This window comes from Syngnathus typhle, linkage group LG4 (assembly GCF_033458585.1).
Source record: "Syngnathus typhle isolate RoL2023-S1 ecotype Sweden linkage group LG4, RoL_Styp_1.0, whole genome shotgun sequence".
Lineage (NCBI taxonomy): Eukaryota > Metazoa > Chordata > Actinopteri > Syngnathiformes > Syngnathidae > Syngnathus > Syngnathus typhle.
The window spans coordinates 15,242,971-15,270,597 of NC_083741.1; the positions used below are offsets into that span (position 1 = coordinate 15,242,971).

Here is a 27,627-nt window from a genome sequence, read left to right on the forward strand (position 1 = left end):
CTGTTGTTGAGTGAAAACCAGCTAATCCCCCTCAGCCAAGCTTCCAGAGTTCTCCCTCTTATGAAGCAGCCCGGTGCACCTCCGTCCACCCCTCTCAGAGTCAAACATTTGGTACATCCCAGTGGTGCCTCTGTCGCTGGCTTGATACTGATTCAGTAGTATCTCAGCAGTCAGTCAGCCGCACAAGCAAAGGGTTCCTCAGTGAGCATCTTTCATCTCAGCCTCCCGCTTGTTTTGCGTCTCTGTTATGACCCTGTTCAGCCCAAGATGTGAGTACATCTTTTTTTTGTATTATTGTCTTGTGTGTGTGTGTGTTCTTAGATGTTTGCATGCATCACTGTGTTCCAAAAAGATTTTTTTAGCGGGGGTGCATTTAGATTTTCTTCATTCATTTTATCCCCTAGTTTCACGCAAAAGAACATTCCTTCACATTTTATTCCTGTTGGTTTTCTTTACGTTTATGGTGTTTGAAAGTGTGATTTTGCACTTTATCACTGGAGGTTTGGAGTTTATGATGGTAAACATGAGGTGATTCTGAGCCAAACCTGAGTCTCACATTGGCAAGGTCAGCAGGCTCTCTGTGCTTAAAGGCTCATTGTGGCTTTAATTACGTATATTATGGAGCAGTGCAGCTCTTGGGAGGATTTTCTTTCGCAAAATCATCACAATAAAGTGAGAGGCTCATGTGTGAGCACGTTTTTATAGCGCGGCTACAACTTTTACATTGATTGAAGAGCAGCGCTCCCCTCACAAAGCCACAAAAGGCTGCAGCCAAGTGAAAAAACGCACAGGACAAAATCATGTTGCGCCTTGTCTTGCATGTGGTGCCTAACATCTTTCGGATATGTGCTTGTAATCTTTACAATGAGAATGATGTCTTTACAGAAAATATCTTCATTTTGACCTGAGAACGAAAAGTATAATTAGTCCTGCAACAATGTTGAAGACTTGAATCTGTGGCTGATGCGTCATGTCAAAAAAATGCAAATGCAGCATGACAAAAAGTGCATGCAAGCTTGTGTGCGTTAATAATTGTTTTTTTATTGTGCGTCGGCCAAGTGACTTTTTATACACACAGTGGCATAAAATAGAAGTGTGGATCGCACCGCAGGTTGTAGAAAAAATTATACTTTTAATATGATATTACTGTCATCATCATCAATAGCTTTATCATTATTATTTACAATGTTTTAGGGTTTAGCAAAGTTATGACCATTGTGACGAGGAGCCGAAAGCATACCAAGTCAATTTTACATTTTCCATTGAAATAATAAAACATTATTTTATGGATTTTCCTTTTTTGCATGTTTTTTTACGGGGTGAATGGGTGATAATTGACAGAAATTTCTTTTTCTCAAGGAATACACACTGCATGTGCAAGTGGGACCGCAAAACAATATTTGGGTCAGTCGAGTTGCCTTGTAGAAGACGATAATTGGAATTTATGTAAATGATTAAAGAGTAGCGTTTTAACCACTGCATGAAACATGCAGAAATAGCAATAATTATGATGGAAACATAAGAGACTTTTTTTTTTATCTGATTATATTAATATTTCATCTCCCACACATCAGTGACTTCAAAGTGAACACATTAATAAGCATACAGTGGCAATTTTTAGCTTTTTACACATAATTGTGTGTGTGTATATGCGTGTGTGCACTTGTACGTGTGTGCATGCGTGTGAGTGTGTGCTTATGACTGTACAAAACAGACAGAAACTATTGGAAAGGCAGGTCAAATGAAAGCTGCATGTACACAAATTCCCCAAAGTGGTTTTTGCACAAGACTACTGCCAGTCTTGACATTTCTCTAAATAGAACTGAAGCTGGATCTGCTAGTCAGGTAATAAATTAAGAGTTAGTTGATTGACCCCAACAGTGAAGTTAACTGTCTTGAGTGCCGCCAGGAAGGTCAAATCAGCAATGAAGAATTATGCTTCCACCCACAGTAACGGTAGCCTGATGAAGGTCTTCTGAGAAAGTAAATTGAGCGACTGTTTTATGTATGAGGAACACTGTCCTATTTCTTATTTCATGTTGTGCATCTGTTATTATATGTTGGATTATATTATTATAATTATGTGATTTATGTTACTACTGAAATTATATTGCAATCGTCAACAGAAACTGTAGGCTGTGTCAAAAGCTTCAATGGCAAACAGAGATGGAAGGCATCTGAACTGGATCAATTTCTACCCACTCAAATTAACACGCAATCAGGCATTATATCAGAAAAGGATGGATGGATTTGTTATTTCAGGGGAGGAGTGGAAAACACACACACGCACACATGCCCCACACGCATTGAGACTCGATACAACAATCGTAAACCGTCTGAATTTTAGTGCCGATGCACCAGCCAAAACAAATCAATGGTCCCTGCATTGTCACTGTGATTGATTTAAATCAAAATCTTTATAGGCCTTGCAGAGGTTTGAAAACAAGCAGTCTGGAGTTTATTGTCTCCAATTAAGAAAGGAGTGTTGTTGGGGGTTTTTTTCTGCATGAAATACATAACTCGAGAAAAAGCCGACATCTCAGCATGTGCAAATGAGATTTTCTCTCATCTAATATTGTCTCCCAGAGAAACAAATGGGTCAATATCGCTTTTATTTTAAGTGACCAAACATTTGTATACACACCCTGAAAAGAGAAGGCTCTCAGAAGTCTTTCCTTCATTTCATGCAATATTTTCTATTTGCTTTTTGGGATTATGCCTTGTCGCACGCGTTGCTCTGCTAACTGTACTGTGTCTAAAAAGTGACGCTATATGACAGTAATATTTTAAAATTCGAATTTCATCCAATTTTCTTATCACTTTGACCACTGTAGAATATAATAATGAACGTATTGGGGTTTTTTTTCGGTACAGCTCAATCTCTTAGATGTGTTGGTGCACCTAATATTGTTCTACTATAAAACCATCTTTCTGTTTTGCACTGGATTTAACAAGGTACCCAAGTGTTTTAAGCCAAATGGTGAAGCATACCACTTTCACAGAGTGTGGGTTTAATATTTACTAAAGAAAAAGAAAAAGAACCAAATGGTCATTTTAAGGCAGTGATATTTTATTTGTATATTTGTTGCTGGCCTCAATTCAATAGTCAACTTAGTCTACTAAGGGGCTTAGATGTCAGCTGATGCCGGGGGGGAAAAACAGAGAGGTTGCCCAGCAGGTCACCTCTATTAAGCCTCAGTATAGCAAATGTATCTCTTCTGTGCAAGGCAAAGGCATAGACATGTGTTTTTGTACATGCATTTGCAAACCACACTTAATTAATTGTAGCTTGCAGCCATTTGAGTGCTACACTGTGTGAGTGAGTGTACGTGCAGTTGGCCCAGTCACAGTCCATTCAGCACCCATCTGTCCATGTCTTCCTTCCTCTCCTCTCATCATCCCTTTTTCTACACTCTTGGAAAATCGAGACAGAGCTTCGAGCGGTAGAGTGCGTACTATGATGTGTGATGTCAATAATGAGTTTGTTGGCATGTTATGAACTGAGAAGGGGTTTATCGTTATTTGGCCCACTGTGTTGTTCTTAGAAGCATATTTGTAATTGAAAGGCAGATAATGATCAAAGATGGATAGGAGAGATGAGAATGGCAGGAGGCAAAAACAAAGGTGAACAGCTGGCTCGCGATGGCAGGCCTAATCAATGGTAAGTGATAGGAGGTGAATGTGAAGGACAACCCCTGACACACTTAACGGCCGCTTTTCTCATTAGCATGCTAAATGATGGCTGATGGAATTGTTATTTACATCATTAAAACAAAAGAAAATATGCTTGTGACGTTGATGGCTTGGACATCCCTCGTGTTGTATTAACATTAGCACTTGTGCTACTGGTCAAGTTTTGTGCAGTGCTTCCACGAATCCAGCTGCACATTTCAAGGATTTCCCGGATTATTTGATTCTAGAAATGTTTACCAATTGTTTTATATGAGGTGTGTTGTTTGTTGTTTCCATTCTATTTCGGCAATCAAGAACCAAAACCGAAAAAGTGACTCATTATATGATTTTATTTTGTTAGGAAAGAAAAATGCTCACTCAATACTTTCACAATTTGTTTTATTATATTAGATTTAACAAAATCATGGGTCACTTTTTGATTGCCAATTGTAATTTGAAAAGAACAAAGTGACACCGTTTGGGCTTCTTCTCATTCAATTCATTCAGCGCAGTTAGACAGCAATGTACCTTCCACAAGCATACTACTGCAGCAAAATGGTGTTGAAAAGTTCATTTTCAGTTTGTATTCTAAGATTGTAAAACCCTTAATGGGGACAAAAAACAACACCATAGTGATCCATACATTGATGGTATGTGCATAAATGGTTCCGTCGAGACTGAAAGAATGAAAGCGAAAACATACATTCCTCAAACAATCAATTTATAAGTTAACAGGGACTTTGAGCTTCATGGAGCATGACATTAGATATTAGCATTTGACAGATTGGACTTTATTTTCCATTTTGCTGAAGCGAGAATGGTTCCAATGTACGAATCTTCACCATACGCAAAGGTATCTCAGAACTGGAAGGGAAAAGCCTGAAGCAAAAAATATTTCTTAGTTTGAAGAAGGCAGATATTTGATCCTATTTGTATTCTGTGCTATAATAGTGCGTAGCCACACTGTGCTGTGATGACACTCTTAGTGTATCAGTATGAAGTTAATGGGTTGTTCATGCTTGCAGACACGAGCATGAGTGGAGACCTCAAGTCAAGTCGCTCCAGGGCAGCAAGTAAACGGGCCAGCAACACCACCTATGGGTGAGTGTCAACCACTCGCGCACGCACGCACGCACTTGCACACACCTGCATGCAAACCGATCTTTGTCTACGACTCGATGACCGCCCCACCTGCATTTCAATCGATGAGGCATTATTTCTTAATGTTTCACACCAGCTGAGTATGTCGTATGCTATTGATTTTAGCCAAAGGTGCTGTCTGCACCACTCAGTGTTTTAATCTATCTGCTGATATTGCCTCATCACCTTATGATAACGTCTGATTACATGTCATTGTTGCTGCTTGAATACAGTGAGGCAGGCCAACTGTGTAAACTGGCTGGTGGAAGGAAAGCAGGTGAAAGAGACAGAACAGTACGGACCTGTAGTGATTTTTGTGTGTGTGTGTGTGTGTGTGCACAAGACTGTCATCTTGAGTACAAACAAGTCTGTTGAACAAAAAAATGATTCTCCATTTTACAGTTTGAAAAGAGATTTTTCAGCAAAGGAAAATGTTCGATTTACAGTGAAAACAGAACATTAGAACTGACAAAGCCGAAGACACTGACAATGACTAACGTTATTTACAATTGACTTCTACTGTAGAGGTTATATGACTTGATTCATACTGAATAAAAGTGGAAAAAAACGTAATACATATGTGCCATTGTAAGAGTGAACATAACCAGCGACTTGCTGGAACACATGATGGAGATCGTAAAGTATATTTAAAAGGAACTTGCAAATTATACAGTATAATTAAGCAATTGGAAAATGTCCATCCTAGCATCCTGCATCTTCTGTCTGTATTCATCTTAGCACAATCCTCTTAACTTCTTCCCTTGCTGGGGTTCTAAAGGCTCAGTCATTTTCCTGTAGTGCTGCAACAGTTTTAAGAATTTAAGGATACATTCAAACTACAATGTAGGACATTCACCCTGAAGTCGAAACAGATCAATGAAACAAACACTACAAGGGAAATAATATTAACAGATGTAACAACATGTTTGCCGCAAGCCTAATGAGCAGCTTTCATTAGCATTCTGTGTTTTCACTCAACTGGGACTCCGCGTATGTTTGTTACGCTGTGCTCCCAAATAAACACCGATAGTTTGGCATCCCCGCCATCTAAATTCCATGCCTCTCTGCTGGGCCTGCTTCACCATATCAGCTCATCCAGTGTAAACAATACAGGAGTGACATACTATATTACAGTATATCCCAAACATGTCATTTTGAGCAGTTAATCCAGCTAGGCTGCTACCTTCCCTGTCACCCAGTTTCAGGCCAACCTCCCCCAACTCGATTTGCTCGTTCCTCCGTGCAGTTATTCAGCAGTACGCGGCCATGCATTAATGGGGTTAGTCACACAACGCCCACACACACAATGTGCTGCCACAACCGGAACACACCTGAGGTATTAGCCGTGATATAGCCTGGGTCCACCTGATAATTCACCGAAAGGACACGGTATTAGAGCAAAACAGGTCAACTTTCTGGATGTTTTGCGTTAACTGCAGCACTTCCCAGCCTTTTCAATTTCCCACGACCTGAGAAAACTTTTAATAGGTTCTTGCGGGCTCTGTATCTCATTTCAAGGAGACGAACAAGATACTAGTCATTGTTTGGGTAATTTTGGCTTTGAGCAGAAATGAGTTCGTTTGTATATTGATGGACTATCTTAAAAAGTCTCCTTCAAAAGTCGTACAAAAATGTTCAAGACATCAGCAACAACAAAAAGCCCAACGTTTCACTGTTCACTTATAGAACCCACAAAAATAGACTGGAGCAACCCGTGTCCTAGATTGTCAACAAATACAACCTCACAGTCAAGAACTGAAATTCAACTCCAAACTGCATGCTAGTTATCCATCAAAACTATCACTTGTCCTTCATTGGAATCAAATATGTTATTTTCCCCAAGGTTGTTTTCTTCCTCCCTCATTGCCATTTATTTCAAACTGGCCATTTGCGACACTGGCTATTTGCTAACTCTGATTATATAAAGGTGTTGTCATTATTTATTGTCAGTTCCCCCCCCCCCCCCCAACACACACACACACACAGACGCACATGGCTTCGTGACACCCCCAGGTCATGAGGAGGACCCAGCTGTAGGAGTAGTGATGAGCAAAGCCAATGTTTCACAGGCCAGATGTTACAGCCTCAATGTGCTCCACTGCACCATGACAAACGCTCACTCTATTGTATAGGAAGGCTCAGCTTTGAGTGGAATCGTGTGTGTCTGTGCTTTTAGTCTTTTTTTCATGTTGCCTTGGTTGCATCTAATATGTGGATGTCTCCCATTAACAGCATTAACACTTTAGACAGCTTGAGTGACAAGGACAAAGGACCATTTATAAAAGGATGGTTCTAAAACAAGAACACTCCATATTTTTCCCATGTTACAATTAAGTAAAATTCTGATTTTTTTAAAATTTCTATTATTGGTCATTATTGAACAAATGCCGTTGTTTTGGTGAGAATTTCAGAGATATGAAAATTTTGCCAATGATTTGCGTTGACTGCAAAATATATTCTATAACATTATATATTAAGCAGTATGAGTAAGATTTTCTATAAGCAAGAATGGAATTTGAATCTTCAGAGAATATTTTATTAATGGAAATTGATTCTCAAATAGAACTGGTTTTCCATTCCCCTCCCAATATGCGAGTGCAAAAAATGTTACTTAAAGGTCAAGAAAACTTTTTTGTTCATTTCCAGTGAAGGAAAAAGATGATTGCTGGCGTTTTTACCGTACTTTTAGCGTCTTACGTTTCCACATCATTACCACTTTTGATCGAGGGATTAGAGGGCAAAATATATATCTTGTCGAACCCAAATCCATTACTCGAAGGTCAAATCTCGTTGGAGTCTCTACAAAGTTTAAACAATGACCTTTACTTGGTGCGGTTTTAGCCTCACCAGTAAAACCTTCACAGGGTTCATCATATGATCTCCTTCATTTTGCTGTAGAAGTGGGAAAATTGGGGAAAAAAAGTGGCCAGTAGCAGAGAATGTATGAAACACAAAATAATACATCTTAGAAATAATACATATATAGTATATTACAAAGCAGGCCGCGTTTATTATAAATTAGCCATCAGCTGTCACGTTATGTGTTTATGTTAGCTTAACCACATGGAGCTATATGGCCAGTCCTAAAAGAATCAAGGCGCCTGCAAATAAAAATAAACGACAGTCATGCTTAAGTATGGCCAGCGTTGTTTGAAGTATGACATGCAGCTTAAGAGTCATATCATCTTCCATTTTGAGCAACAATTGTCCTTTATTGTGACAAATTGCACAAGGCATTAAGTCACTGGCTCGGCAGGCTGACGTGTAAAACCAATGGAGACGAGGGGAAAAAAACGCAAAGGGCAACAATTGTGACAATCAAAGAAGAAAGCAGGCGATGTTAATCTGCCTGTCTGGATGACATCAATCTGCTGCAACATATTTGGGTGACATCACTTTGATTGGCACATAACAGCTGAGAGTGCTCAAGCTGTACACGCAACTAAAAAAGACTTGATATGAAAAGAGACGCGCTTGTGCTAGTGTTAGATATTCTCTGTTTTATGTTTTAATAGGGAAAATGAGGCATGAAGTTGCTTGTGGCAGAAGATAAATTTACTTGAAAAGTGACATGATTGATTCTTTAAACATGTATTTGCATGATTGAGTGGAACAAATTGGAGACAAATAATGGAAGCTTCTGTCAATATCATCAATCTTGCATTACTGTCCAGTTGTTTACTCCAATTGGCACGATGATTTCCACATCTTTTCAGACTTAGCAATTCATTCAGCTGATGTCTGCATCTTGATAAAATTAAGTTAAATGAAGTGTATCATAACCTATTCTCAAAACACATTAGTTGGAAATGAGGGGAAAATTAAGAAATAATATTTTTCCTTCCAATATAATGTTTGTTCAACATCATAAAGCATCACACAATATTTTGGTCATCATTTGGAAAGCATTTGGGCATATTTTCCAGAGCTCCCTTACTGAAACCCCCAAAGTCTTTTTAAATAACTTTAAATCTGGATGCAGAATGCATGATGCTGCCACCACTAAGCTTCACTATTGCTGTCGTTTGATGATGAGCGGAAAAGAATTCACAGAGGACTTTATGAAATGACGAAAGATATTTGTCGTTCAACTTAGGAGGGTAGCAGATGCCTTAGGTCTTTCTCATGTATCTAGCCCCCCTACCTTTTTTCACACTTACTCAAAATAAATCCTATTGTTAAAACTAAGCCTAAATTGTATAGCAAACCAGATTTTTTTTTTTTTTAAAGCCAGACAAAGCGAAAGCCCGGGAGGAACAATTTACTGTAGACAGGCAAATAATGGTAGTCAGCGAGGCCATCCAAAGACCCGCCTGCTCATTTCTGTGAATTATAGTGTAATGCATTGCACATTGTCCTTATTGTACTAGGAGTGTCAGAGGGTTGGTATCATGGTGGGGCTGGGTGGGATTTGGCTTCAGTGTTGTTATGGCTTAAAAAACAAATCGCTGCCCTTGAACAGGATTCGTCCCGGTTCTGATGGCCCTGCAGCACCAAGGCTATTGAACTCCCGTTTTTATTATGAACATTTTCAGACTTTGCAATCAATCCGTTAGATTGACAATACATTAGTTGAGGTATGGCGTAAAGCTCGTCATTATTTCATACTACAGTGGTGGAGGAAGAAAGAAAACATGACCAAATTACTCCTGGGTTGTACTTTGCATTACAAACAGTTTTCAGCATGAGCAGAACAGAACAACGCACCCTAAAACGTAATTCTACGTGCTTCATTTGTTGAGAGCGCACTGCTGCACTCGCATGCAACCGCTCCCATGAATCACATGTTCAGCTCGTTTGGCTGAAAGAGTTTCGATTAAGATAACAAGCACGGTGCTGAGAGAAAACATCGACCAGGTGAAGCTCAGCTTGATGAAGTAAGACATTAGTATGCTTCACGCATCCAACGATACACCGCAAGCCTCTCTTATGATATTAATTATCTAATGCGGTGGTTCTCAAAAGTTTTCACCTTGTAGCACCTAAGAAAATCATGACTCACAAAGTACCACCACAGTACAATACAGTTGTGTAGTAGGCCCAAGTGTTCATGAAAAATAAGAGGATTTAATCCTAGTCATACACAGGGGGTACAAAAGTAGGTATAAATCTGTGAGATGAGTGACATCTTATTTTTACTTTTTACCTGCTATATTTTAAGACCTATACCTTCAATATTTTACTTGATAAGACCTGTAAAATGAATTCAGAGACTGGTCAGTTCGTTAGTGAGTGAGTGAGTGAGTGAGTGAGTGAGTGAGTGAGTGAGTGAGTGAGTGAGTGAGTGAGTGAGTGAGTGAGTGAGTTAGTTAGTTAGTTAGTTAGTTAGTTAGTTAGTTAGTTAGTTAGTTAGTTAGTCATCCACACTCTTTTTTTGTTTCTTTTTGTCTGTTATGCTTTCACTCACTCAATCAGTGAGTCATGCAGGCCTTCTCTGTCAACTCTTAAACTATGTGTGATGGTATACATACGTCCTGTTTTACATTTTAAAGCATCTCCACGCCCGCAAAAGCAGCTTTGAACAACCTAAGTCTCTGAAGCAAACGGGTCCCCACGGGCTGCTCACGCGCCATCCTCAAAAGTATGACAAGCATTTCAATGTTTTTTCAGCTTGCACAGAGGCAAAAAATAACAACAAATGAGCTGTCAAATCAAAGCCTACACTACACTTTCTTTAAATTTTAACATTCATCTCCTCCCCATCCCTCTGGCTGCCATCTCTCCCCGCATAAATGCTATGACGTTCTGTCTGTTGTCCTTTCCCTGGTAGAGACGTTGTGTGGGCTGTAGTGCAGGAAAGGTCAGCGCAGTCACAGGTGGATGTACTGCTGAAGAAAAGGTCATTGTGGCAGAAAAAAAAGATAGGTGCGCATCTGCTGGTTTCACTGAGCCGCAAAGAGAGCAGCAGTGAGAAAGCTCAGAGGAAGAAAGGAGCGGGTGATATGACGCAGACGTGATATTCGGTAGAGATAAGGTCATGAATCGGTCTGCAGCTTAGTGAAGGCGAGATAGTTGGAATGCTTTTCCAACTACGAACACATTTAATTTTTAGCTGTCTCTAACCATGTGTTGTTTAAAAACTTTGTCACTCGCGCAAAATATTATTTTCCATAGTATATATGTATATAATTGCCTGTGGATGTGAAAGCTAATTGTGAAGTCTCTGTCACAGAAATGCACTTGTACAGTCACTAAATGGATGCCTTTGAATTATCGACACTCTTCATTTCACATCTGTTTCCTCTCTGTATTTTTATATGTACCAGATCAAACTGCTTCCGCCTTGACAATGATGTCATGGGGTTGTGGGCCCTACGCCATATTGTAGCCAGAACAGAGACATACACTGCTTTTCCTCTTTGCCATAAGTCTTCAAACTTGTACTTCTTTGTCCTTACATTAGTTTTTTTTTACCAGTTTATTTGTTGAAGTATATATAGGGGCGGCATGGCTCAGTGTGGTCGTCTCCAAACCAAAAGGTTGGGGATTCGGTCTCTAGCCATTGTGACCATGTCGGAGTACCCTTGAGGAAGAGAGTATACTGTGTCTACCCAGATGAGTTAGCACCAGTGTCCTGCAGGCTTATCATTCACTCCTCAGGCATGCGTTCTGTTTTCATAGTCCTCTCTATCCCAACTGATTAGCCTACACTGGGGGTAAAAAAAGAGAAACAGGTGGGAATGGGCGAAGGGGGAGGCATAAATAAAAGACTGGTGCACAGGCATGAAAGATAGATGGAGTGCGGTGCAGAGGGCAAGTGTGAAACAATTGAAAGAGGAGTAGATACGGGAGGAAAAATGTAGAGAGCAAAGGAAATAACGGTCAGGGAAAGTGAGGGGTGAGGAAAGCAAAATAGTGGGGGAAAGCAAGTGAGCAGTGCGCCGCGTGTCATCAGCCCCCCTGGCGGGAACAATCCATCTCAAATTGATCTTCCAGCTTGGCCCAGCAGGGCATTCCGAATCAATCTCAAATTGATCTCTGTGCCAGAGGTCGGGAAAACTAGCAGTGGAGCTTATCAGAAATATAGTGGTGCTGGGAGGATCTGACAGGGAAACTTATCACACTGCACAACAGGAAATGGGCTCGGAGCCCCCGGGGTGGCAAGGGGGCGCGCTTGCACCCTATATACACCCACGCACGCGGTTGCGCACAGATTGGACGTCTCTGCATGTGCCCAACACAAAAGTACACATGCACCCGCTGTGTTCAGCACTACAGAGAGGCAGAGAGGTTGTCAACACGCGGCCCTCACATACACTATGTGCGGGCTTCATTTATCACACATCGAGAGGCAATAGGGAAGTTTACCAGACTTAAAGTCAATTTGCTTTAAAATGCCATCTGAGGCCTGGAGCACTTAATGACTTTTAACACATTCAGTGTGTCCTCACCAAGTCTGTGTGAGGGACTTCAGAGAAAATAATCAATATTTTGCATTTGGATGGTGAGTCAGCTCTTTGAGTCATCGTGTATCTTCAAGTCCAATAAATGTAAACCACATAAGCTACGCTTAAATTTAATGTACTTCCCGTCATTGCTGGCTTTCCCTCAGTTTTCTTTACACGCAAGTTTTTAACTCATCTCTCATACTTTTTTTTTAGACTGTTCACATTCATATATATTTCATCTTGTCTGTAAACATTTCTCCTTACTCACCATCCAGTATGGAGTCCCGCTGGGTTCTAACAGGCACAGTAAAAAATTATTTTTGCTGGTAGAAAAAAAAAATTGTGCTGGCAAATTCTAACAGTTTCTGACACATTCTAGATGGCTGTTGACTGAGCAAGCTAATGTTAGCTGAGGGCAAACTTGTGCCCACCGAGGCTGCAATCCTGGGACGATCGAGCAAATGTCGCTTTTTGTCCAAGCCTAACATGACTCTCATGAGGATCTTTTGGAATGGCAGCTTATCATGTGTCGATGCTATCCATCAAATAATGTCCGAATATTCGGGTTTTTTTCCTACTCATGGAATATGTGTTATTTTGCAACAGCACTGGTGTTCACACACCAATTTGCAACATTTATCGGTAGCTTTTAAAATGTCAGCTCATGAAAACGAAGCAGCAGACTGAGCTAAAATGACAGGAAGGGTTAATTACTCAAGGCAGTCACCAATAACCTTTTAACTTTGGGCTGCAAGTCAATTTTGACAGGACCTATCGCCCGACGGTAGCAACATTACCTTTGACGTTTAGCTTTTTTTCCATTCGGTTGATGGGTGGCAGGGGAGGAGGGGTAGCTGTAAGCGCCATGAATGTCACTTGTCACCTTCCTGCTGCGTAATGCGGCTAATTAGAACTAAATATCCCGAAACCTAAAATTTTCCAATTACCGCTCTGCGTGAGACCTTTAGTCTATTTCTTCATGAATGACAAGGAGAGATGCAGCGTCCTTCCCTTACCCTCGTAACACATGCAGCGCATCTAAACATGCCGATGTTAACGCAGCCTGTATTGTGTGTCTCGAAACATATTTAGACAAGCTAATCAATCAAATGTTAGAATAGAACCCTTTATTACCTTTGAATTTTAATTTTGGATTTCACCAAAACATTGTGTGGAAGAAACTGAGAGGAAAACAAGACCTAGACCCTATCAAACATGTTTGGAACAAAATACAACACTGATAGTGTCCATGGTCTTTGCCAGGTCCTTCGACCTCACAAATGTTTTTGTGGGTGAGAGGACAAATAAAATAAAATCCCACAGACACATGGCAAAATGTATTCACAGTAGAGTGGAAGGTGTTTTGTTTTCCAAAAAGGCTCAATTCGATGTTGTCTTTTTTTTCTGTCTGTATATGTAGTGGCCATTTCCACTCATAATTTTCCCCATATAGTGGGAAAATAGTTGTGCGCCTTGGACCAAATGTTGCAAGTATATGTCAAATATTGACAATTCTGGCTCGACAGACACCGGAGTTATTTTTATAGCTTGGCAAGATGAGGCTTCAGAATTTAAGATGTCATGTCATGTGAAAAAGGGAGTTTTCAATTTTAGTTTAACAACAACAAAACAGTATTTGTCATATTTGTTCCAAAGTCGTTATGACTTGACAGCGCTCTCTAGTAGATAATAATTATAACTTCAAAAAACAATTAGCCGTCTACTGCAATCGAAAATATGCTATGGCCAAATATCAGCTACTGTATAACCTTTCATACAAACTCATCAGGGAAATTCACATTATGAACCTTATCATCAGCCATACCGATTCAATGATTAAAATGACAGCTTCTCCTTACAGCGGGGTCTGATCTTATCCAGAAGATAAATATCATCTGCCCTGTTATTTTTAAACGGCATGATTCAACAAACCACACCACCACATTCATGCAGCCTGGAGAAGTTCCCCTCTTTCCTTATAATGAGCACTTCTGACAGGACTGTGTCAAGAAGGCCTTGCTTCACCTCTGTCATTTAGTGATGCCCTTGCACTTGACTTTCGCTAAATATCTTTAATAATGCTCTAACACCTCTGCACACAGGTCGAAAGCCAACTACGACCTTTGAGACTTGTAGAATCCTGAACCGGCCCGCTACCAACATGCTCTGCATTTTAAATAGGCAGTTTCAAGCAGCCTTGCTTGGCAGTCACAACAAAGTCTGACGAACAAATCTGCATAGCAATGACTTTATATTGTGTTTTCATCAACATGGCTCATCATTACCATCTAAATGAACCTAAAGTCTGAGGTCTGAGACCTTTTCAAGGATTTATATATATATATAATGTATTGCTTGTCTCTTTTTGATGCAAGGTTTCTATCCAAACTGCCGCATACTTTCTTCATCTATTTAAGGCGGTTAAAAAAAAATCCCACCTTCAATGCAAATGTCCTTTCTCCTTATCATTCTGGATTACTTCCTACTGGGTTCATTGCTCAGTCTTGTTTGAATTGCCAACTGCTCAGGATTAATTTGTATCATCGTATATTTCAACAAGGGATTTGGGGGGCAGGTCAATTATAGTATACTTGAAAGATTTCAGTAAACTAAATTACAAACACTTCTTAATTTAGCAATTCATTTTATTGTAAATTTTAACCTTGAATGTTAGTACATCCACAGACTTTATGTAGATTAACAAAGCATGACATAATAGCACTTTAACAAATCAACTTTAACAGTGCACGACCAGTTGAAATGTTTCGAGCAAATGCCTTTCTAAGCCATGCATGTAGTATTTGTTCAAAAGGTTACATTTTCAAATGGTGATAGGCTTTCCTTGTGATGTTCCAGTGAAAGAGTTTGGACAATCCCTTGTATCCTTGACCATACAGACGTGTACCCACCCACTCCCTAACAAAAGGCCTTTTGAATACCAAAAATAAAAATAAAACTCCACCCAAGGGAAACTTGCATTGGACACGTGAATAGGGTCCGTGTTATCTCTCCACACGGTGTGTCCATGCACTCGCACGTGTAACCTTCATAAGCCTGTACAGACATTAATCAATCTCCATGTCTTTTTGTTATTTAATCGGCTTTGACATGCGGCGCTGTGATCTGTATTATTCCTATTGTCACATTCTATTCCTGTTTAATCACAGGTCAGCCAAATGGTTAGACCAGATCCAGTCACAATATTCACTTGCCAGTGTCCTTTTCTGCATGTGCTGGACGAGCAGTTGATACAATGGGTTTTTGTTTTGTAATCACTGTAAACACCTGTTACACAGTGAGATTTGAAAGGGGGATTATGTTAATCTTTTGTTGAGACAATCCATAGCCGTTAAGAGTCTCCTTTCTCATTGCCGTTTGTTCTCCTCCATTTTGAAACATCATTTTGTTTCCTGTCACTGAAATAGTAAGTAGCTCAAGAATCTTCCCAACTCGGTGACCGAAAGCTATAAATTAAGATTTAATGACACAACCATCTGCCCCTTTTTAGGAAACTAGAATACATTGTTAGCTGTGCCAAGGATTTGAGTGCTCAGGATGCTGCTAAAAAGACAGGCACACTCTTGTTTTCCAGCACAGACATTCTCTGGCTGGTAACCCAGCGGTGCGGGAATCATACCAGGCCGTGCCACGCCTCGGCTTCGCCATCCTGATCCGAGAGGCTAAGCGCATCGGTTGGGAATGTCCATAGTCCGACAGCTGTGGGACAATCTGACTCATCCAGATCCCCCTTATGTTGTGACAAAAGCGGTTTTCCATCAAGCAGCACAGTTCGGTATCTGATATGAATATGTCAGGATTCGATTTTGGTTATACCACTTTTTGGCACGTGACATCAGAGACATCTACCACTGTGATTTCGGTCAATGGTCCTTCATGTCGAGAGTGAGGCAAACTGGTGAACAAGCGAATTATCACATCAATAGAAATGAGCCGTGCTTGAGGGCCATTCATCCATTTTCTATACCGCTTATCCTCACTCGGGTGGATCCTACACCAGCTGTTTTGAGGAAAAAGGCGGTGTCAATCCTCAATTGGATGACAGTCAGTCATGAGGCAGATCCATATTAACTAAATGCACTAACAAACAATGGAGGGCACTAACTAACAATGGATCAGTTGGCTGTTGGCCATACTAGTTGAGAGCCACATTTTACTTGAGAGGAGAGGGAGGACGGGAAGAACACAAACCTATAAAGGCCTTTTTATACAACACTTGTGGCATTCACTGCAGGCTAGGAGTCAGGAGAGCAAACAGAAAATGGTGGCCAAGTACAATCCTGTTCATATTTAGCACTGGCTGTTAAGCTATAAAGCAGAACGTAGCCTGTCTCCACTGGTTTAGAGTCGTTCAAACTTAAAGCACCGGCTTTTTTGTTTTGTTTTTTACAGTATGAATTTATTTCATATTTCAATTAAATATGCATTTATGTGTCATGATCAGTGAAGAAAAAACACATTATCATCACCCCAGTATATGTTGTGACGGAGCAAGATTATTGGACTTGGGCACTGCTGATTATAAATAGTCGCTCGGGCGACCGCAAGAATGGAAAGAAACGTTGTCTTCTTCCGGTATTAAGCAGCCATTTGCAAAGAGTGAACGGGGAATTCAAAATGTTGACCTTTACACACTTATTATTCCTTTAGTTGAATTTGTAGGTGGGTCACACTGAGCTATAACCTTCCAGGAAATGAGGTGAAGTAGCACACTCATCCTTTCTCACTCTGTCCACTCCACTCGTATCCAGCTGCCAATTGAGTGTGGCTTTACCATCAATGAGTGCTGCCACTGGCATCACGGAGACAAGTCAGATAGGATGTGGAGTGAGGTGGGCAAAGAGAGAAGCAATCATTCTTTTTCGGGACACTTTTTATCAAGTCTCCTGCTCCCTGACGTATCTCATGTTGTCTGATGCATTCAGCCTGTCCCGCCATCTCTCCTCACTCTCAGTGCCTTTTTGACGCAGCGACACTCCATCAGAGTACAGCTCCTCGGCTTCTTTTTTTTACGATAACGTGGCCGGGGCAATCAAACCTAACGTGCTGTCAGACATTCAATGCTACATAAACTAAAGACAGGAAAAATGATTGCAATCGGAAGCACAGTGCTTATCTCAAGATGAATGGATTGCTTTCAGCCTATAATCCAACCTTGATGCATTTATGAGGGTCGCTCGTTGACTCCAGTAGCCTTGCAGTGGTAAATCAGCACATGTACTACATCGTCCTGTACATTCACACGATGCGGTCCAGTGAGTCAAGCAATAATGGACATTGAGGAGTAGATTACATGGTGCTGCGTTGAGTATTGATATTCTACTAGCATGAACATGTCATTGATTGGAAAAGCAGAGTATGTGATGACTGCATGTTAAAGTAGGCCGTGGAGAAATAAAGATGAAAACAAAACAATCAAAAAAACTATATATGTATATGTATATATTAATTTTGCCAACTTTCCATATTATATAATTCCATATATAATATGGAAAGTTCTCAAAATTAATTGTACATTGTACATGATGTATTATTTTACCAAATCAAAGAAGGCCATGCATACGTTTTGCCATGAGCATAAGTTCATTCTACCATTTTTTTTTACTTACTTACAGGTGAGCATATTGCATTAATGAGCAGAAATAAGCGTTAATGTTACTGCAATATCTGTAATCATTATTGTTTTTAGAATTGTATGTCATTCTAATTCATTTTACCAATAGGTGACCATGTATGTTGATGTTCAGATTGCATTGCCGAGAAAAAATAAAATAAAAAATTCACAAACTAGTTTTAGTTCAGTTCGGCAGTGACTCTGCTGATTTTAGGCTTTTGGTGTGGGGATGCACACAGACACACATGCAGGGCAGTATAACACATACACACATTGAGGCAGATGATTTATAGCCAGCCGTGTCTAATGGATTGCTTTGGCACTTGAGAAATTATGAAAAGAAATTAATTAGCCTTTAGTGACCCCTGTGTCCATCTGCCCCCCCCCCCCCTCTGTCTCTCTCTCCCCACTCTCTCCCTGTCTCCTCTCTCATTTTTTCTGTCTCTCCCTCTCTCTCTCACACACACACACACACACACGCACAAACATAAATACACGTTAACCCAGGTGCTAAAGTGTTCATTTTGGAGGTAATTACACTGTAAATAGGCTAATTGCTATGAATTGGTCTTCATTGAATTCCACAAAAATACTTGTTAGTTGTCATGTCATTATTCTACCTCATTGACATGTTGCATCGACCTCGGATGAGTAATGAATCCCCTAATATTTCTCATTTAATATTCAGAGTTACACAACTAATGATGTTATTTAAATACCTTAATCACTTGTGTCATCAGTCAAATGGTATTCAACAGGCAATTTGCTGTTATTTAGGGAGACGTTGTTGAAGACTAATTAATATCACAATGTTAAGTAATGGTGATAGAACTAAACTAAAAAGACAAAACATACATACGTGCATACTGTACTTTAAAATGCACCGTAAGGATTATTTGACAAACTATTTGACGGTCAAGTACAAAACAATTTATAATCCAACATCTGCTAAACAGATGACAAAATAGATTATTGCTGCTGATACACTTTGAAAGTCAACAGGCAAACACCAAAATATTTGAGCTGGAAGAGTAGCTAAGCCCTAGTCATGTTATTTTCTCTTTTACCTCAGGCTGAATTCACTGGAAGATGTTAATTTTTCTGCAAAGAGAGTATAATGATTTTGCTTTGTTTGGTTTGTGGTTGCATAATTATCGAAAAAGTACATTTGTTTTATAAAATATTGTACAGAGATCAGTCATTGGCAAATTGACATCCTTTCCCCCTGCATTTAGATCCACTTTTTTATTTCTCCATTTAACTTAAGAGGCCTTGACTCTCCAAATGTACTCTTTTTGCATTTCAATAATGTAAAAAAAAATCAAATAATACATCCTTCACTTCATGTGCTTTGCAGTGAGCTTGAAAAGCAATAAAATTAGTTGGAGGAAAAAAATATAAAACATGCACGATAGTTGCCCTTGGCGACGGGAGTTTGACCTGTGGTCTAAAGGAAAGGTAATTGTACTTGAGTACAATTTTTGGCTCTGCTGCCCATCTCTGCTTTTGTTGAACTTTGACATTGGCCACAGGGCCATCTATCGCTACTTCTACTCTGTTCTAATGAGGGTTATTCTAGTTCTACAGAACCCGTGACACCCAACTCAGACAGCATGCTCTCAAACACTATAACACGGTCTTTATATTGGCATGTGCACAGCTCCCCCACAAGCACTCATTATGAATTATTTTGTGGCTGTCTGTCTCCTGAGCGTAGGAAGCCATCTGGTGCGAGACATACAAGTGCCACTGTGAGTAGAGAACATAATTAAAGTCCATTCCAAAATAGGTTTAGATGCACACGAGCGAAACAAGGATGTTTCCAACATAAAAGTGCAAGTGTAATTGTGACGGCTTGCCCTTCTTATTCCAACGTTAAAAATGACATCTCGGTTGTTCTCCACTGAGACTTGATCCGAGCAGATGGCACAGACTGAGAGTGTGTATACTTTCCTAAAATATGTTGAAGCAACCTGAAAGAAATAACACAATTTTGCCAATTCACTGATGGAGCACGTGTTGTCATTTGGACGTGTGCTCTGAAATGACTGCCCGGACTATTTTATCAAAATGTACATCCATCCATGATCTACTGCCTAGCCCGAGACTGGTCAAAGTCAAGGGAAAGCTGGAGCTTATCCCAGTTTTGCAACGTAGTGTGAGAGGCACACTGGACAAATCCCCTATCAATCACAGGCTGGAAACATATAGACGATGGCTTGCTTTCCTTGGACTTCTTTTTTGGGGGTGAATATAATGCCATACATGATCCTAACCTTTTACATTATCCTGGACAACATTACATTTTCACTTTTTAGGACTTAAAATAGTTATACAAAACTGTTTTGATTACGTGTTGTTTGTAAAAAAAAAAATACACTTGCAGATGCAGAGGCCTTTTTGAAAAAGTTACCAAATATGGTTACTTGACCGTAAAATTGTTGTCCAATGTTCATTTGATCCAATTCACAATGGGCTTTTGATCCTACATTGAAGAGTGATTGAGGAATTGAGTAATGGAGATGATGAAGGTGGGTCTAGAAGAAAGCACTCCGGTTGAATGAAAGGACAATGAAAGTCAGCGGCGTAGCGACATGAGGGATTATTAGCAGCTATGTGCAGACATTAGGGAGGAATGCTGTGTGATCTCACTCAGGCTTTGTGTCACTTCTCGCCTATATATTCATTCCTCATCATGCATGCGTGTGGGTGTGTGTGTGTGTTTATACACACGTGTAATATTTCCAGATAAACTGATTGTATGCTGTTACTGCAGCATGTTGACAACCTGGGAGCATAACATGTAGTTTTGACAAATACTTTACTAACCCTTCCCTCCCCTCTCTTTTTTGTGTCCATCCTTGCAGCACCGAGTTTGACCTGGATGACAGCTATGAGGACTACTATGACAGGTACTGGCAGGAAGCAGGACAAATACCTGAGTGAAAGTGTGTGTGTGTGTGCGTGCGTGCATGCGTGTTTGTGCTAAAGCGTCTGAAGAGTCTTCATCCCTGATTTGATTTGTTTTGCTATGTCCGTTAATGAATGCCCCACGCGTTGTCGGTCAACTTGAGCTGTATGGGTTGTGAGTTCACACAATCATTTGTCTCATAGCAGACATTTTTATAACGTTTTTGGAAAACAAGAAAAAACACAAAAAACTGGAAAAAGAAAAAACACGCACGAGCTTGCTATAGTGCTTTTAAAGGTAATTATTTGATTCTGGCCTACATGAAGTTATTGGATTCAATATAGAGAAAATATTAACTTACTGCTGAAAATGGGGAAATACGTCAAGTGTTCATTTAAGACCCATCCTGGGGCACGTTCTGGACTGGCTATCAATCGCACTTATGAACAATTTAGAGTCTTCAATTAACCTAACATTCATGTTTTTAAGAATTGTACAGTAATGAAAAAGATCAAATTCAAAAGTATCAATTCAAACATAATATTGTATTTATAAATCTGAATTCCATTCAATTGTGCAAGTGTACCTAACATGCCAAGTCAGATTTATTGCAAAACATACAACCTGTCTACCTGTCTGATTGGTTAGTTATTGCCTCTTGGTAGAGTTCGTTAATCTATTCCATATAAGCATAAAAAAAAAAACACTTTGCAGTGTAGCATTTTGTTTGAAAGACTGCAACTTAGAGTGACTTTGTATCATTGGTCCAAAACTGAAATTGCTCAGGGACCTTCATAGTATATCCCCCTGGTTTATGCACACACTGGTGCTCTGTTGTTTTGTGTATTAACTGTCACCGTTTCCTCGATGCTGTTTTCCTAGCTCTGCATTTTCCCCGCCTTTGCTCAGGGGGGGGCAACTCTTGCCACTGATTTTCAATTTGTTTTAACACAGCGCATGATTACCCCATGCCGCTGGCCAGCATAAGTGACAGCTAAATGTGTGTGTATGTTTGTGTACCTACTGCGTTTGCACATTTTTCCACGCAAACTCTGCAAGAACTGCATGCGTTTGCATTTAGGCACTAGCGTTTCTTATTAGTGCACATCAGTGCGCAATAGGGATTGACGTCGCTGTTATTGTCCTGTCTCACCTTGTGAAAACACGAAGGAAATGTTCGGACACAAAGATAACGGCTCGAGTTTCCAAAGCTGCTTTCCACCGGGGGGGGTCTAATCCATGGAGACAAACACGCACACTTTGCCGTAATCCTCTGTCATCTTCTGAGCTTCCATTTTCTGGGATGACACTTCAGAGCCAGCGTAACAACACATTGTCTGTGTGCCCCAGCAGGCTGCTCCAAGGGACTTTAACTCCCATGAGCCATTTGGTCCCTATGTCTCCCCACACGGACAAAACTCAAAGCCTCTAATCTCGCACATTTTTGGCAGCCTAATACACTTCATCCCGATGTGACAAGAGTGAAGCGTGTCTGCGTGTACGGGTGCGTGCGTGCGTGCGTGCGCCACTGATGAGCACAGTTTGTTTGAGCTCTCGGCTCAGCAGAGAGGCTTCAGAGGACATCAGAGTGGAAAACCAAAGAAAACACTTCTTGGAACTGTGACTGACTGACTGGCTAACAGCTCAATCAGTAAACCTGCATTAAGTGCTTGCTGCTGACAGCTTGCCTCCCTCTTGTTGTTGGCTTTGTTCAAACTATTTGCAAGCAACTGGGGAAATTCAGTTTTTCCCCACAAAAGTCTTGGGAGAAACCTCACGTTATAAATTAATCAATAACTTTGAATTCTAATTCATTAGGACATTTTGGGCAATTGCACATTTCGAATTGAGGAAAACACTTCTATTTTTAGAGCACAAATCAAAGTTGATAAATGCATGTTTGGATTAGTTGGGAGTGGAATCCTGACCCCAATCCCTATTAAACAATTTTCAGCAGTGACCTTTGACCTCACAAATGCAGCGATCCGTAACAGGAAGATTTCTGAATTCCGGTCTCGTAGTGGTTAAATCAATTTCGGTTGCATTTTTTTCAAATATCAACTCGATGCACAGTTGCGTTTGGCAGGAAATTGGCCTGAGAGGGTGTTAGTGGCACCCCTTGCTTGGTGGTGAGCTATTGATCGACCATGGCAAGACCAATTACATTCAGTGACAGATAGAGACATGCAGCCGTCTGCAAGGATGGGCCAATTCCAGAGCAAGAATAATTAGATGAAACCTAACAGAAGAGAGAATATAAAGACACACGTGGAAAGACTACAACTTTTTTGTTTGTTCATTTTATAATCTCATTTCTGACATTTGTACAATTTATATGAAATATTTTTATATTAACCTAAGGTTTTGTTTCTCTTGTAATGTTTTCAAATCATTTTAATCACAATTCACAACAAATGTCACGTCGCTCAAATTTAAAACGAGTGCTAAATCAACTATGTATCATTATTTTACTTGATGCTACTGTATTGTTTATTTTTTTGTTTTATTTTTCATTTACACATGAAATGTTTTTTTTTTTTTTGCTTCAAAGTTTGTTTGACAGAAACTTTAAATTTTCTAGCATGATTGATTGAGGTTCAATTTAATTGATGTCTGTTTTCATTCTAGGGTGTACGACTACCAGCGTGTCCCTGCATCTCTGTCCCCCCCGCCTTCAATGGGGCCGAGTCTACCCAAACGATCCCGATCTTCTTCTTACTCCTCCAAGCACAGACGCAGTCGAGACAGAACCCACTCCAAAAGCTCCAGAGCCCACTCCACGAGTTCCACCATAGCCAAGTGTGAGTAACATGGGATGTATTTCAAACCACATGGTAGCTCATATTCAGGACAGATGTGAGGCCATGAATATTTATGTACGTAATTGTCCAATAATAATAATATAATAATTGTCTACATTTACACTTTAGCCTCATATGGTCACTTTAAAAAATATTGTTCAATTCCAATAAAAACTCAAGAGTTTATTTTATTGTATTATTATTATTATTATATTTATTTACATATATTTTTCAATAAAGGTCATCCCTTCACTTTGAGAACCTCTTCGATATTTGTAGATGCAAGCAATTGATAACTGCATGAATCTTTAGAGCCTATAGGTTACTTGAAAATATAAACCTGTAAATTTAAGATACAACACCAGAAGGGTTTTTTGAACAAGGCTTACAAGCAGGCATAAACAATTATCTGTAATGAAGTGTGTCAGTGCTTCTAGTGTTTTGGTAGATGTGGGTCATATCTCAGTCCTTCCTCTGTCCCCGCAGTGGACATGGAGGAGTTACAGGTGATTAAAAAGGAGCTGACTCTGATAAAGACACAGATCGATGGACTGCTTGACAGTCTTGACATGATGGACACACACACGAGCGACCATAAAGGTGAGGTTCTCATTCAGAAAGACTGCGGTGGCAAAAGGAGAGGCCAAACAATAGATCATCTATTTTCACGTCCCAACATTTTTAGGCTGACTCATGCAAGATTTCTGATTTCTGCTCAATTTGTTCCACGAGTCACGCGTCTGATCGAAATCATTCAGGAGCCCTTGCTTCTGAGTGATTGCGAGACAGGGCTGGTGATTTACCTGACAAACCCATTATTTTTCCACCAGTCAGGAATTTTGAAATGTTGAACACGGTCGATATCGACTGCAGTGGGGAGACGGGGACTTATGGCACTTTAATAACATGCTGAACAAACAGGGTGGTTGGAAGCTCTGTGACAGATGACGCCTCAAAATTGACCAATACAAAATTGGAACCAAACTGTAAGAGCGATTGCTGCCCTCGTGTGGACATTTGAAGACATTATAGCCAGGTCAGGGCATCATAACCCAACCATCAGTCAGGAAAAAAAATGGTCTCATTTACGAACATAAAAAATCTGAATGAGCCTTTAGTCAAGATTCGGCTCTGAAGATACTTGGTTTAAATTTGAACTATTTCATTCCATATTGACAAATTTGGAAATATCTGTTGTGCATGTGTCAACTTACGTAATAGCCCACTCTTACTGTGTATCCCGCCATTCAATTAAAAGCAACAATATATCAAATTTGATTTTAAAAGGCCAGTCTAAAAAAATGAGTAGATAGTAGACCCTCTTGTAATAATGATAACTGAGTTACTGTGATGAACAGATTTTTGCTTTCGTGGTGCTCATTGTGCAGCCTTTTTTTTTTTGTCACGTCTCTATGTAGATTGTCATCCAGGTCATTTAATCCACAAGTTTTCTAAACTTGTGTTGAATTTGTTGTTTGTCCAGCACCCCCCCCCCCCCCTCAAAGCTTTCAAAGACAAATTGAGCAATTACATCATTAGCCATAAATGTTTCTAAGAACTTTAAAAAGGATTGGGCAATTACGCTATTAGGCTAACAATTTGCACTGGCCTCTCTGCGAGACCATTTTCAGACAAAATGCTCCTCTTCGACTGAAACCTTTTATAAAATATTAAATATATAAACTATTTGTAAATCATTAATAAACATGCATTAATGACACAGAAGTTTACAACAATTAGCTCACTAGTTGGCAAGTTCAAACTATTTGGCTACATTTCACTATAAGATTATACATATTTAAGCTTGCTCATTTAATATATTGAATTGAATTTTACTTAGACTGTTAATTTCAAGATGTTAGACTAGACAGAAGTTTGTATTTAGCATGTATACTCACTCGCTGATTTGGTCATTCACTTAACATTATATCCTTTAACGGTGTCAAAGTCATTTGAATAATAATCCATTTTTATCAGCAATCTGTTACTCTGGCCATTTCTCAATATAAATACATGAATACAATACAATATGTCACACTGTGATATAAAAAAACCCCTCAATTTCTCATTCAGACTATTTCTTCCTTTCCATCCATCGTTTAATGTTTAACTGTTTTCACTGTTCATTCCCAGACTCTCCTTTGAGGGAAGCCAGTCCAACTTGCTCACTGTACTCCGGCAGTCCAGAGCACTCTCTTTCTTCCCTCTCCCCACCCAGCTCTTGCCATCGAATCCACAAGGAAACCTCAGTACCAGGAGGGCCCAATGATAACCACCATATGGTAACTGAAAACAACTCAGATGAAATATTGTACTAATTTCTATGTCCCTATGTTTTTGTTTGGTGAGATCATTCACAGGCCATTTTGTAAGGTACGAAACAATTTAACTCAATCTAGTTAAGCTGTTTTTTGGGGTTGAGATTTAACTACCGTATATTGAGTTACAGCTGGTTTTACTGTGTGAATAATATTTCCATGATGTGAGGCCTGTTAAAGCAGCATGGATATAACTCCCATTTGATGTGAATGTGAATGGTTAGCTGCCTTTGCAGTATATTACGACCAATTCTCGTTTTGGCCACAGTTCAGCTCTCCACAAGCTTGGATGGAATTAGTATCGAAAAGGGATGAAGAAATGGATAGAACCTTATTTAAATGATGACTTGGAGGGTATTGAGTAAGAGTTATGACTGCGCAAGTCTTAAGACTACTGTGTAATCGATTTTGATTGAAAACTGAGTCATTCTAATCTTGCAATATCATGAGGGCTCTCTTTGTTTTATACGCCAGATAAACCATCACAGCTCAGATCCTGAAGAGGAAATATGAGTCTTGAAGAAAACAACATGCAGAAGACAAGAATGGAGCGACAAATATGAACAGCAAACGATCAAGCCAATATTCTGATCCCACTGGGAGTGCACATAATAATCAACACTTAATTTGACTTGTTGCTGGAACTGCATTTTTGTGGGAAGAAAAAGTAACAACAACACAGATTAAATTATACTACAAGATGTTTTAAGATGGACGAAGCATAAATCTACCCAGTAGTTGTGAAAGACAGTTGCAGGGCAGAATCCTGCGCCCGTATGTATTCCTATTGTGCTGTACCAGTGTATTTGCATGACTTCAAAGACTTGAGCAATAATCCAAATAAAGTATTGAATTTTTAATCCAAATGAGGAATCGGAACCCTATGCTGAGAACATAAACACAATCCGGTACTAATTTTTGTTTATCGCAATCATTTAAGGCTTCTTTTGAATGAAGGTGGAATGTGGGACAAGCTTGGTCATTTATGTGTTGCTAAAAGGAAATGAATGTTTCCGCTGCCTCGTGAGGCTTTACTTGAGCAAAGATAGAAAAAAATGGTTTATAAGGCTCCTTAGTTTAGACTTTACTTGTCCATTTATCAGAATGAGTAATACCGAAGTATGTGCAGTTAAAACAATTTGCCAACCACGCAAACTTTAGAATTTTCAGAATTCAGTATGAAGCTACTGTTTTGCATCGAAACTAATTCTGTTGCTCAACTCACACGTCATACATTTAAAGTATCACACATCACGGGGTGAGTAAATTATAGAGATTAGTCGGTCATGGGGCATTTACTCGACAAAGGGCAATTCTCTTATTCTTGATGTATTAGTATACCATTTTGGAGTCTTTTGAGTACTTTTAAAGATTTAGGAAAGTGCTACGACTTTTTCCCGGCTTGACTTTGGCACAGAGTTGTGTCAAAATCCTGTGACCCAGGTCAGTGTGTATTACTGTGCATTCTTGTAAACTTAACTGTAAGTGTTCAGTGTCCACTTTTGCTTTATTTTGTACAAAAAAAATAATACATGTATACAAACAATGATGTTATTATAAATTATTTGGTGTTTCATGTTTTTGTCACCATTCCTGAGACGAGCCAAGTGGAAAATACTCATTGTCACTACTAGTAAAGGTATTTTCATATTGACAACACGGGTCATGGGAGTGTGTTATTATTTCACTGGCATGTGATGGCATGAAGTAAAGTTGTGCCTTGAGATGATCTTTTTGTTTTAAAATGATTGAAATTGGCATTAAT

At 39.7% G+C, this 27,627-nt stretch overlaps 1 protein-coding gene across 2 annotated transcripts; it reads left to right on the plus strand.

The window, feature by feature from the left end:
• Nucleotides 1–144: 144 nt before the first annotated feature.
• On the plus strand, nucleotides 145–27,519 carry si:dkey-234i14.2 (RNA-binding Raly-like protein). 2 transcript variants are annotated; one of them, XM_061277028.1, is made up of 7 exons: nucleotides 145–269; nucleotides 4,698–4,773; nucleotides 20,700–20,744; nucleotides 23,372–23,544; nucleotides 24,031–24,144; nucleotides 25,678–25,826; nucleotides 26,337–27,519. In XM_061277028.1, the coding sequence occupies exons 1-7, from the start codon at nucleotides 248–250 to the stop codon at nucleotides 26,373–26,375; spliced, it is 618 nt and encodes a 205-aa protein (XP_061133012.1). In that variant the 5' UTR covers nucleotides 145–247; the 3' UTR covers nucleotides 26,376–27,519. The 2 variants fall into 2 exon arrangements, with proteins under 2 accessions (XP_061133012.1, XP_061133013.1); XM_061277029.1 differs by lacking the exon at nucleotides 20,700–20,744.
• Nucleotides 27,520–27,627: the final 108 nt, after the last annotated feature.

Excerpts from the sequence above, each read along its gene's own strand:
- si:dkey-234i14.2 (XM_061277028.1), top strand. The coding sequence starts at position 248 with ATGACCCTGTTCAGCCCAAGAT. Across the intron at positions 23,545-24,030 it reads GAGTTCCACCATAGCCAAGT|TGGACATGGAGGAGTTACAG; the intron begins GTGAGTAACATG and ends CTGTCCCCGCAG. Across the intron at positions 24,145-25,677 it reads ACACACGAGCGACCATAAAG|ACTCTCCTTTGAGGGAAGCC; the intron begins GTGAGGTTCTCA and ends GTTCATTCCCAG.